Source organism: Lemur catta, chromosome 3, assembly GCF_020740605.2.
Source record: "Lemur catta isolate mLemCat1 chromosome 3, mLemCat1.pri, whole genome shotgun sequence".
Taxonomy (NCBI): domain Eukaryota; kingdom Metazoa; phylum Chordata; class Mammalia; order Primates; family Lemuridae; genus Lemur; species Lemur catta.
In genome coordinates this window covers 97,832,010-97,844,895 of record NC_059130.1, presented here as the reverse complement: position 1 = coordinate 97,844,895, position 12,886 = coordinate 97,832,010, and the positions used below count along the sequence as shown (strand labels likewise).

Genomic DNA, 12,886 nt, shown 5'->3' with positions numbered 1-12,886 from the left:
TGAATGTTGATCACTTTCTGTCGCTTCCGCTTTTTCTTTGTGAATTAAAGAAATACAACACACACAATGAGATGGGTTGCTTTACTCTTCTATGTGTGTAAACATCTTAAAGGTCCTGGAAAACAATTCACACAACTGGTATCAAAGAAAAATTAGAATTGCAAGCTGTGGCATGATATTTATGAATAATAGAGATTTAAAATACTCTTTCTTCTCCAAATGAAGTCTACTACCTAAAAAAAAAAAAAAAATAGAAAATATAGCACCTACTGGTAGCAGTAATAATAATAGCTCTTTTCCAGTTTGGGAAATGCTTCTATACATCACTTATTCAACAAGTTTTTATTGAGTCCTTCTACTGTGCCAGACAGTTTTAGATACTGAGGATGTGAGAGTGAACAAAAAAAAAGTCCCTGCTTTTATGGAATTTATGCTTTATGCAAGAGAGGCAGGCAGCAAACGACTATATCACACATCAGGCAGTGATAAGTACCATGCAAAAAAAATGAAGCAGGGGAAGAGAATGGAAATTATAAGCAGTGTCATCCAAGTAGGGAGGTAAGCCCCCTCGAGCCCCTGAGGGGAATGAGGGGTGAGCCACTCGTGTATCTGGGGTGAGGGGTTGTGCTCCAACAGTGCAGGCAGAGCAAGCAGAGCGGGGACCCGACCCTCCCCAGGCCACTGGAGGAATAGCCAGGAGGCCAGTGTGGCTGGGGTGGCCCGATCAAGAAGAGGGTGTGGTAGAAATAAAGTTGGAGATGCAGGATTTGTCCCTGATTTCCCAAGGGAGAAGCAAAGACACAAGGTGTTAATTTAGGTCCGTCACGGGTCCAGACTGAAACCCAGGTCTCCCAGCTCCTCATTCAGAACCTCATTCCCCATAGCACAGTCCCACTGTCATGTGCTTCTCAAAATTTGTTTGATCTACAAGTCACATAAAGGTCTTAACTTGAATAAAGTTACTGTACCTATTTGGAAATAATTGGAGTAATATTTGAATCTCTGTATTAAATATGTGGGGTTAAAACTCATATTGCAAATTTCTAACCCCAAAATGTTGATACATGGGGTTATTTGTATTTCTTTTTATTTTACTCATTCACCATATTTCTGGTTGTTATAACTATTATAATCTTACTATCTGAGGGGGTTTTTTTTCCATTTTAAGGGAAAATTTATCAGCAAGGCAAAAGGTATTCGAAGACATTTTGAAATTTCTAATTTGGAACATAAAATCTTTACTTGGGGAATCCTCAAAATACATGACCTAGGATACTTTCAAAATAAATCTTTGTTTTCCTGGACTTTTAATTTGCTTTTCAGTTGATCAGACACAAGGAGGCTTAAGTAGACCTTTTAAAATCGAATTTCTGTCAAAGATTTAACCAAGTGAATGTAAGCTCTTTATGGTCTTTTTTTAAGGTTATCCCATCAACAGGCAGCAAGTTGAAACGACCAACACCAACTTTTCATTCTAGTCGAACATCCCTTGCTGGTGATACCAGCAATAGTTCTTCCCCGGCCTCCACAGGTGCCAAAACTAATCGAGCAGGTAAGTACCTACCCATGACCTATGTCTTGGGCTGAGGAGTGAGAGGGAAGGGCCAGGCTTGAGTCTGGAAACCGTAACCTATGCTTCACTGCTCCCAAGGAGCCAGTTATGAAAGTAGCACTTAGTGTGGTGTGCAGAAAGACAGACCTGTGGGTTTTCAGATGACCCCCTGTTCTTGATCAGAAAGGATCACATTTGGGAGAATGTGAAAGAAGGGGCCTCCTAAAAGCAGGGCCGTCCTCAGAAGCCAGTGTAGTGTTGATACATTTGCTAATAACTTTTCCAACAGTCCATTTTTATTATGGCTGCTGGTGAACCGGGAAAGTAAGGGAAAGATCACATTTGTTCACCTGCTGCTGTTCCTCATGGGGACCTACAAGTCTGAATTCACGTCCTGGCTCTCTGCTTCCCATCATTCAGCCTCCATTCCCAGACTACCCATGGATTAGCCCAACTGGTAGACTCACTACCTGTGCTCAGGCGATGGCCCGACTGGCCCTGCCTGACCCCATTTTGGGGGCAGATAATGGTGCTGCTTCTAACCCTCAGGAGGCAGCTTCTCAATTAGAATCACAAAGCCAGAAAACATTTCAATGACTTCTGTGCAAGTGAGGAAACTGAGATATAGAAAGGCTGTCATCTGCCCAAGGTCACACAGCAGATGAGGTGGCATTAGGATCAGAACCCTAGCCTCTGCTCACTTATTCTTCTACCTCATGCCGTCTCTGTTAAGTCTAGTTAAGTCTTCTGCTTTATTCTTGAATTCCAGACCCTAAAAAGTCAGCCAGTCGCCCCGGGAGTCGGGCTGGGAGTCGAGCTGGGAGTCGAGCCAGCAGCCGGCGAGGAAGTGACGCCTCTGACTTTGACCTTCTAGAGACGCAGTCTGCTTGTTCAGACACTTCAGAAAGCAGCGCTGCTGGGGGCCAGGGCAACTCCCGGAGAGGGTTAAACAAACCTTCCAAAATCCCGACCATGTCTAAGAAGACCACCACTGCCTCCCCCAGGACTCTAGGTCCCAAGCGATAACACTGTACAAGCACCCCCAAGCCACTATCCACTTTGAATCCTGCTCCATACATTGGGTGTATATTTATTCTGAACAGGAGAAGTTATATTGTTAAAAGTGTAAAAGAATAATTGTGTTATGAAGCTGCCTTATTTTTTTCTTTTTGTAAGTTACAATTTTCATGTGAATATTTATGTAGATAAAATTTGCCTCCTGGTAACCCTGTAATGGATGGGGCCCAGAAATGAAATATTTGAGAAAAACAAGTGAAAAGGTCAAGCAAATGTGTATTAAAAAAAAAAAAAAAGAAAAGCCTATAAATAGGGTTTCTGCGCGGTGCAGGGTTGTAAACCTGCTTTATCTTTTAGGATTATTCCTAAATGCATCTTCTTTATAAGCTTGACTTGCTGTCTCAGCAAGATAAATTATATTAAAAAAAATAAGAATCCTGCAGTGTTTAAGGAACTCTTTTTTGTAAATCACTGACACCTCAATTAGTAAGAACTGAGGGGGAGGAGGGCACTTATAATTGCTTTTTCCAATGTTTTAATGTTGTGATTTTAGCTGAAGAGAGGGAACCTCATCTAAGTAACATTTGCACACGATACAGCAAAAGGAGTTCATTGCAATACTGTCTTTGGATCTTGTTTCAGTACTGGGTGTTTAAAGGACAAATAGCTGCTAGAATTCAGGGGTAAATGTAACTGTTCAGAAAATGTCAGCACATTAGGATTTTGAACTGATTTGTGACTTCCTATCCAGCCTAGCCACCAATAACTCTTGTGTTCACTGGGACCCAGACCCTTGGCAAGGGGGCCTCCTGGGTGGCATTGTGAATTATAGATTTGTTTATCTACATTTTTGCTATTTATTTAAATGGTCGATCAACTTCCCACAAACTGAGGAATGAATTCCACAAGCCTGTTCTGGAAATGTGGACATGAGACAAAAGCACTTGCTCGTCCTTTAACGGAGTTCACCAGCACACTTGTTAACCAGTCCCGTTTGCTTTCGTCTTTTTTTGTGCGTAATAAAGTCAACTGACCAAGTGACCATGAAGAGGGGCTGTCTGGGGCTCCTGTTTTTTAGCTGCTGTTCCTCTTCAGCTCCGACCATGTTGCTGTGTGATTATCTCAATTGGTTTTAATTGAGGCAGAAACTGAAGCTCTACCAATGAACTGTTTAAAAACAAGACACACTTTTGTATTAAAATTGCTTGCAGTAACAAATGTTTTGTATTTCCTGATTTCCTTTTCAATCATTACCTTGTATATCAATGTTACCCTGGGGTATAATAGTGTTGTAGGTACTTAAATGCATTATTCAAATCAAAATATCTTGATGGATAAATTAGGAAGCTCATTAATAGGGAAATTTTTATTTTATCTTTGTGAATTTTGTTTAATAAAGCAACAAAATAATCAGGATATTAACATAAATATGTAGGGTATCTGTCCCACTTACATGTTTAAACAAATACCAGTATGCAGGAAGACATTAGAAATCACAAAGATCCTGGGGTTTGAGGGAATGGGGCCAGTTTCTCACAGTATGCTGAAATTTCTGGTTAAATGATAGAATTGCAGAGGTAGAAGCAAAATTGGTCATCATATCTAGCTCCTTTGTCTTACAGATAGAGAAACTGGGATAAGAAAGTAGATGACAAAGGGATTTCCCTGCGTTTACAAAACGAGTAAATGACAAAGTGGACCTTAATTCCAATCCTTGACCCCTATTTGTCTGGCATTTCTATTTCTTTCAGCCTCAAGTTGGCTTTGTAATGGTTAGAACAGCCAAATATTAACTGGTACTAACAACAGGGAAAAGACTGGAGCACCTGAGGGGTAAGAGGGGCTCACACCCAGGCCACCTGTGCTCTTGATCATTAGGCCACACTCTTAGGATGCAGAAACTTGGTAAGATAGATGCATGTTTGGCAAAGCTGTTTGAGGCCAAATATCCAGATTTAAGAGGAATTTGCAGCCTCATGGATTCTGAAGGAAGTGCTTACTCTATTCTTCATGGAATTGGGTAACTTCAAGCTGCCAGAACTTTGTGTAGTTACGCCTCTAAGGCCGCCTGACAGCCAAGACATGCTGAGACCAGTTTGACCTCCATCTTTCTAGAGTCTGGACTTTGGTCATTTGCTTTCTTTTACCAAGTAATTAAAGTTTTCCCTGGGTTTTTGCAGCAAAGCTCAGCTGGCGGTGGCACCCACAGAAAGTGTATTTCCATTCAACACCTGCATGTAAAACCAAATGCCAGAAAAAGGGTTAAAATAGAGTTCCGTGATAGAAATGCTACACAAGGAATGCAAATTTGCTATCTGCTGGATACTTGAAAGATGCAATAACAATAGCTAACATTTATTGACTGCTTACTATTATATAAGCCAGTGATTGTGCTAAATGCTGTATATACATTCCTATTTAATACCCGTCACAATCCTATGATCATTATCCCCCTTTCCTGGATGGGAAACTGAGTCTGCGAGAGGTTAAATAACTTGCCTAAGGTCACAGAGTTGCCAAGCAGCTGGGAAAGCCCTTGTTTTGACATTACTTTCTCCAAGAAACTTTCCCCACCTCAGTTCCCTTCCGGTTCTGGTGGTCTGGGATTCCACTCACACGTCGCCCAACCCCCACTTCCCAGCCCCTCCTCTTCTGCCGTTCCAGACACTTCGCCCGCTCCTCTGTGGGAACACACCTTACATTCTGCCTCTGGAAATGACTGTGTTCACCAGCTGTCACCCTGTTAAGAGTGGGGGCTGCTCAGGGGCAGGGGACTTGTCCACTTGATCTCTGACTCCGGGCACAGCACACAGCCGCCCACGGTGGCTGTTGCTGAATTGAACCGTGGGCTGAGGGCCTTTGGAATGGCTAACACCTGCTGTTTAGGTTTATGGCAATGTGAAGCCCATTGTTTAGAGAACACAGCTATTTCCACTCATCCTACATCCATAGAAATCATTTCTGTCATAAGAATCAGCCCAGTGCTGGGCAGCTTGCAGTCTGCCTGGGAGCCCAGCATTGCACAAAACGCACCCTGAGATTTGCAGGCTAGATCTGAGGCCCCAGATGATGTGATGTGGCCTCAAAGGGGAGCATAGAGGGTGCAGAGAGGACAGTGAGGGGATGGGCAGAAGATTCAGAGACCCTGACCAAGCTGACATGGGGACGATCCCTTGACTCTGCCCTCTGCCCCAATCAAGCCCTGTGGATTCAGCCTCCTAAAGAGTTTTGTCCTCTGCTCCTCCACCCCTTCACTGTTAGAGGCTCATTGTCATTGTAACCCCCACCCCAAAGCTGTGCCTGCCTCCAACTGCAGGGCCCCGACTCCTGCCTCCTTCCTGCCTATCCATACTGCCCTCTGCATTAGGGTTCTGCTCTTGCCTTGGGCACTTTCAATGGCTAATCTGCATTATCCTGAGGATAAAGCTCCGTGTCCTTATGGGGTTTACAAGCAGTGTGAAAATTTACCTGTTGGGTAAAATACAGACCAGACAGGTGCTTAAGGCACCAGCAAATGATTATTTACCTGAAGAATTTATTGATATTGAAAAACATTTTTGAAGTGATCACTTCAAAATGTGATTTTGTTGGGCATTATACAGTTGTTGGAGGTTTAATCTTGAATCCACATGGGGCAATGGTTCCCAACCTTTTTGGCACCAGGGACCACTTTATGGAAGAATTTTTCCACAGATGGGGGTGGGGGTGTGTGTGATGGTTTCAGGATGATTCAAGTGTATTACATTTATTGTGCAGTCAAACCTCTCTGCTAATGATAATCTGTATTTGCAGCTGCTCCCCAGTGCTAGCATCACCACCTCAGCTCCACCCCAGATCATCAGGCATTAGAGTCTCATAAGGAGCGCACAACCTAGGTCCCTCGCATGCGCAGTTTACAGTAGAGTTCATGCTCCTCTGAGAATCTAATGCTGCAGATCTGACAGGAGGGGAGCTTATGTGGTGATGTGAACCATGGGGAGCAGCTGTGAATGCAAATGAAGCTTCTGTTGCTTGCCTGCTGCTCACCTCCAGCTTTGTGGCCTGGGACTGGTACCAGTACCCTTCCGCCACCAGGGTGTTGGGGACTGCAGACATGGGGGACACCATAATCACTCGGTGTTCAGGACCCACCTCTAGTTCCCTGGAAGGCCCTTGTGGTCAGCCCCTCCAGACTCAGCCATTTGTCCCCTTGGCTCTCCAGCCTCCGTGGAACAGCTAACGTGCACGTGCCCACCTGCCCCAGCCCAGCTCCACTGCTGCGAGACCTGGGGGAAGTCTCTTCATCTTCGTGTGCCTCAGTTTCCTCACCTGTTAAAAAGAGACGGTTCTAATGGTATGTGTCCCGTGACAATGAGGGAGCATTACAGAAGTGACACAGGACACACACACTCAGAACCTGCCTGGCGCCTGGTAAGTGCTAATTGTTACCTGCCATTGTTAGGCTCGCTGGAATCTCAGGGCCTTGACACAAGCTATTCCCTCTGCCTGGAACACTTTCCTCCCACTCACCTTTCCTGTCCTTCCAGACCAATTCCATCCATCCTTCTGAGCTCAGGCTAGGTGCCATTTTCAGCGCAGCGCCGTAATTATAAATGAACAAACGAGGGGAGAGAGCACCTAGGGAAGGAATAGCAAGGTGTGTAGAAAGGGGCTGAGTCAATCGAAATGTTTCCCTGAGGATCCTTCTCTTGCAAACCTTGCACCCGGCCGTGAAAACTGCGAAGATGCACAAAGGCGACGCTCCGGTGCTCGCAAAGGGCCCCGGAGGTCCTCGGCTAGCCTGGAGGCCGGTGCGCGTCTCCTCCGCGCGGCTAGTTCCGCCCCGGGGTCCACGGGGCACGCAGTGAGCGCTGGCGGGGGCGGCCGCCGGGGGCGCTGCCGGAGAGGACGCTGGAGCCGGGTGGGTGGTCGCGCCAGGAGGAGCCACTGAGCAGGTGTCCGGGAAGGTGGACCCGCAGCAGCGCGCGCAAGCGGACCTCGGGGAAGGCACCTGGATGCGGCGAGGTGCTGCGGTGGCCGGAAACCCGGGCCCGGCTGCTGCTGGCAAAGGAATGTACCCCACCCTCGGGGCTTGGCTGGCATCGGCCCGCCTCTACAGATGGGACTGAGGCCCGGTGGCAACACCCCGCGCACCAAGGCGGAGCTGCTGGACGGGCACTGGGGATCCCCGCCAGGGCCACAGCATCAAGGACACGCCCCGCAGGAGCGCATGTGCCAGCTGTCCCCGGACGGCGCCGCCACCCTGGGGTCCCAGAGCGGAGGCTAGAGGCTGGGTGGGAGCCCAGGACGACCCTGACGGTGCTGGCGCCGGGGCTGCGGACCCCTTGCCCGGCCCGCCCACCGGCCACCGAGAGGTCCTCCCGGGCGTCGGTCCCCGGCCTCGGCCCCGCCCTCGCGCCCCCGTTGGTCGCGCCCGGGGCGGGGCGGGGCGAAGGGCGCGGGCGGCCGCGGCGGGCAGCACAGACGGGGCCGGGCCGGGGGACTCGCGGGTTCGCGCCGCCGGGATCGCTGCGGGAGCTCGCCCGTCTCCCCTGCCCGTTGCGCGGACCTCGGCCTCAGCCGGACTGGCGGGCACGGCGGTGACAGACGGATTAGCCGACGGTCCCCAGTCCGCGCAGTACCCTGCCCAGAGGCTGTGGGTGCCCGTCCGCACGGCCCCGGGCCGGGACAGGTGCGGCGCGGGGACCGCTCTGGGATCGCTCTGAGGCCGCGGGCGACGCTCGCCCCGTCCCGCCGGCCGCCGAGCCCAGCCGGCCGCTCACCGTCGGGGCGTCCCGGCCCGCGCGGCCCGCGGAGCTGATGCGCGCCCGCTGAGCCCCGGCCGGCCCGCCATGGCCGCGCGCCCCGGCCCGCTCTGGCTCCTGGGCCTGGCGCTGTGCGCGCTGGGCGGCTATGGCCCCGGCCCGCGCCCCCCGCCCGGCTGTCCCCAGCGTCGTCTGGGCGCGCGCGAGCGCCGCGACATGCAGCGCGAGATCCTGGCGGTGTTCGGGCTGCCCGGGCGGCCCCGGCCCCGCGCGCCGCCCGCCGCCGCCCGCCTGCCCGCGTCCGCGCCGCTCTTCATGCTGGACCTCTACCACGCCATGGCCGGCGACGACGACGAGGACGGCGGGGCCCCGGAGGGGCGCCTGGCCCGCGCAGACTTGGTCATGAGCTTCGTCAACATGGGTAAGTGCGGGCCTCCGGGATGGCATCGGGGACCCCGCGGTGACCGTGTGGACGGCGGGCTGAGTGTAAGGGGCCCGGCGCCCTCACGGTGGCCCGTCGGGGAGTGAACACGAGCTGCATCCTCGGGCAGTGCCAGACCTTGGCCGGGAACCGGGAGTCACGGGGGATGGACGCAGCCCACAGCGGCGTGGGGACTGCCCTGGTCAGGGAAGGTCTAAGGCACGTGGGGCTCCCGGGGCTGCAGAGTGGGCAGGAGCAGCGGGGAATGTGGACCCCCAGGGGCTGCATTCGCCCCCCGCCCCCAACACACCCAGGAGTAAGAGTCAGGCGACGTCGGTGCCCACCCAGGCCGCACCAGGAAGACAGCCTGGTCCTGGGAGACAGATGAGTAAACAGAGGCTGGGATGCTGTCACTGTGATAAGGGCAGTGCTGAGGAGAGGGACAAAGTTCAGTGTGGAAACCCGTGGTCACACCATCAGAGTGACCAGAGCTGATCCACTTGCCCTGAGTCCACAGCAGGCTCTTCCCTGTGCAGAGTCGCAGAGCCTGGGTGGGGCCGGCTGTGAGGGGAGCCGCTGGGGAAGGAGCAGACTCTCAGCTCGGTGGGGCAGGGACTGTGTCTTGTCACCTTGGGCCCCAGCAGCTGGGATGTGGCCTGGCATGGAGTGAGTGTCCAGGCCTGTGGAATGGCCCAGTGGGCAGCCTGGACCCTCTCTGTTCTCCCAGGCAAAGCCCGGCTTTTCCTCTCTGCAGACAGTTTTCTCTAAACCATGGAGCCATTTACTCTTAAAGGTCTCAAAGTTATTTTTTTCCACTAGAAAACTCTCTGTAGTCTACGGTCCGGAGTATTTCCTGTTGGTCGGTCCCCCATCTGCTTTTCCTCCTGTCTGTGGCTAGTGCCAGGCAGAGGTCTGGGCTGGGCAGACAACAGGCTGGGCCTGGGGACCCAAGGACCACAGCTCAGCCTGAAGTGGTCAGGGGAGCCGTGGGCCGAGAGCAGGGAGAGGACCCTGGCCATGGTCACCAGCCTCCTGTCACCTACAGCAGCGCTCATGACCCTCCAGCAACCCTGTTCACAGCCGTGGTCCTCATCCCATCTCCCAGATGAGGACAGGGAGACTCGGAGAGGCAATGTCACATCTAGGATGGCACAGCCTCTATGCAGCTGAGCCAGGACAGGCCCAGGTCTTCTGACTGTACATCCAGTGCTCAAGGAGGTGACATTTCTGTTGTCAGGTTAGGCTCTCAGGGTCGAGAGAGCTTTCTGAGGGATTTGGGCTGAAGAACACGGGGAACTGAGCAGCTGCACGTTTTGTGGAGTCCTCAGCCATTTGCTTCCTACACTAGGGCAGGGAGAGAGAACAGCCAAGCCTCTGCCCCCCCATGCCAGAGTTGCTGGTGGGCCGAGATGGGGAATGAGCAGCGGGAGGCAGCCGTTAACCAGTGCTGAGAGCCCAGTGCCAGGCACAGGACTCCGGCCAGTGGGATCTGGTTGCCACCTTCCCGGTTAGAGGGCAGGGTGGAGAGTTGGGACAGAGGAGCCCATATGTGGGGCTGGTACCAGGGCTCCATCCTCAGGACAGGCTGACCCAGGGCTCAGGACCAAGAAGAGTTGAGGATGGAGTCACCCAAGAATATGCCCAGGGGAGCCACCCACCAGAATGAATCACCACTCAGCCCACGTCCTGTTCCCCCCACCCCGGCATGCCCTGGGGTGGGTCAAGGCAAGCACAGCCTGGAGCGAGCTGTTGCTGTGAGTCCAGCAAGGCCTACTCCTGCTGTGTGACCTTAGAGCAGTCCCTCGCCCTCTCTGAGCCTGGGCCCTTCCTTGTAAAGTGGGGCTCCTAGTGATCGGTCCTCAGGGTGGTTGTGTGATTGGTTGATGGAGGGGGAGGAGCGTAAAGTCAGCCCCCCTCCAGAGGGTGCACCTGTGCCTGGCCGCTGTAGGCCCCAGTCCCTCCCAGCTACAGCCCAGCCTTGGCGTGGATGTGACAGGAACTTCCCCACGTGTCTTGTACACATGTGAAACCCAGAAATGGCCAACCAAAAAGTGTCTGTAGCTATTTTTAGAGTAGAAATTAGCATGTGACCTTTCACAGCCTTACAATTCCTCATTCAATTCATATGAAACTGGTTTGCCAGCCCCATTTCATGGGCTCAGAGAGGTTAAGTGGCCACCCCAGGGCCACACAGCATGTTCAGGGCAACATCCACGGCCGTGGAGTCCAAATCCCAGCTTCTTCCCACGCCAGCTCTGCGTGTTTCATTAAGACCCGGGGCCTCGGACGCTGTGGGTTTAACAAGCAGATCTTTGTTCAGGGGAAGCCCAGGCTGTGGGCGGGCGCAGCGGCTGTCAGAGGGCCTTCTTTATCCGGATGCACTAATGGCACCAGCAGAACTCTCTCGGTGAGAGTAGTGCTAACTGGTGATTACGGAGGCCGTCTGGGGCACTGGACACGTGCCAAGAGTCTCTCTGTGTTTAGAGCCGCAGGCCCCAGGCCCCTGAAGGTCTGAGGCCCAGAACCACCATGGGTGTAACAGCAGGGCCCCTGAGGTGTCACACCCACGCCCTGGCTCCCACACCTGCTGCCTCCAGCCCCACCTCTCCTATCGCCCTCATCTGGCTCCTGAGAAGCCAGGCCTGGTGTCCCCAGGCCCCTGCCTGTCGATGGCAGCCTGTGGGACCCAGAGGCCGGGTCCTGTCCAGGCCTCCCACCCATGGCCCCGGCGCCGCGTGGAGCAGGTGCTCCAGGAAGCCTGTCGTGATTTACCCTGGGGGCCAGGGCCGCGGTCAGACGGTGCCCCAGCCTGGCCTCTGTGTCCACATCAGCCCGTAGACCTGCAGCTCCTCTTTGTCCCAACAGTAATGGGGGCTGTCACCATGTGGAGCAGATGGATCCTGTCCCTGGTCCCCCGAGCCTGGGCCCCTCCTTGTAAAGTGGGGCTCCTAGTGATCTGTCACCCAGGTTCTTGTACCTTCTGCACCCGCCATTAATTCCTGCGTGTTCTGAGCCATGTCCCTTCCCTTCTCTGGGCCTCCGCTGTCTCGTCCAGTCTACAGTGATGGTGTCAGAAAGACGAAGTGCTCCCCGCTCTGGCCCTGTGGCTCAGTGTCAGAGGCATCTTCTCACAGCATCCCCGTCCCCTGCCCCAGTGCCTCACCCAGCCTGGCCCCTCCTGAGGGAGGAAGGACGGCAGCAAGGACCGACTCCGCTCCTTCTCCCTGAACCCTCTCCACCAGGGCTCCCCGGAGAGGCAGATGCCTGTGTTCCAGATGGAGAAACTGAGGCACAGACAGCACTAGCAGGCAGAAGTCTAGCCAGGGGCCCTTTTGCCCTGACCCTTTCCTGAACCAGACTGATTTATCCCCGTGGTGTCTGGTGGCTGAGGACAGGGGTGTTGATAAACTAACTGAGCAGCTGGTTTGGGAGAATCGGGACTGTGTGGGGATCAGGAACCTGCCCGGGTCCTGCTCTGCCCTTGTCAGCCCTGTGGCCTTGAAGTGCGATGCTTTATCTCCACGGGCCCCAGGGTCACATCCTTTGGTTCTTTACTAGGGAACTCTTTCACTTTCCCATTCGTTCATTCATTCATTCAAATAAGTTATGTAGCACCTGTTACCTGCCAGGCGCAGTTCTAGTTGTTGGGGACACAACAGTGAACAAAACCAAGTCCTTCCTGTCATGGAGCTGACCTCCCAGTGGGAGACACAAATAATAAATCCATGAGCCATGAAGATAATGGTCAGGTACGCTGGACAGTGATCCCCTCTCCTGGAAATGGGAAGGGTTGAAGGACAGCAGGGCAGACAGGACTGGGGTGAGGGTTTCTGACCTGGGACTCGCACACACAGAATTGGCATCCTGACTCCAACACCTGCTCTCAGCGTGATCTGGGCTTTCCAGCCCACCTCTCCCAGCCTCAGTTTCCTCCTCTGGAACATGGACATACTCAGCTTATAGGGCCGTTCTGGGCTTGTGTGAGATGCCACCCAGTGGTGACCATATGCCCAGAACCTCCACATCTGATACTTAATTTCCATCTCACAATGACTGTCACATCTTTGTTCTGAAAGGAGAGTGAGGTTCAGAGAGGTTAGGTGATTTTCCCAGGGCACACAGCAGGTTGTCTCTGTGCCTCCATAGCATCTG

The 12,886-nt window shown here is 52.8% G+C and overlaps 2 protein-coding genes across 9 annotated transcripts in view; both read left to right on the top strand.

Annotated features, from left to right (window-relative positions):
- Nucleotides 1–3,787, top strand: part of MACF1 (microtubule actin crosslinking factor 1) — a 314,885-nt gene extending 311,098 nt beyond the window's left edge. For all 7 annotated transcript variants that reach the window (XM_045548191.1, XM_045548189.1, XM_045548188.1 and 4 more), the window contains 2 exons: nt 1,423–1,552; nt 2,322–3,787. In XM_045548191.1, coding sequence (XP_045404147.1) covers nt 1,423–1,552; nt 2,322–2,578 — 387 coding nt within the window. In that variant the 3' untranslated portion in view covers nt 2,579–3,787. The remainder of the gene's footprint in view (nt 1–1,422; nt 1,553–2,321) is intronic.
- Nucleotides 3,788–8,074: 4,287 nt separating this feature from the next.
- The window catches only part of BMP8A (bone morphogenetic protein 8a), a 29,533-nt gene continuing 24,721 nt past the window's right edge, over nt 8,075–12,886 (top strand). Inside the window, exon 1 of one of the 2 annotated variants that reach the window (XM_045548182.1) lies at nt 8,075–8,734. In XM_045548182.1, coding sequence (XP_045404138.1) covers nt 8,401–8,734 — 334 coding nt within the window. In that variant the 5' untranslated portion in view covers nt 8,075–8,400. The remainder of the gene's footprint in view (nt 8,735–12,886) is intronic. The other variant, XM_045548181.1, reaches the window with a different exon arrangement.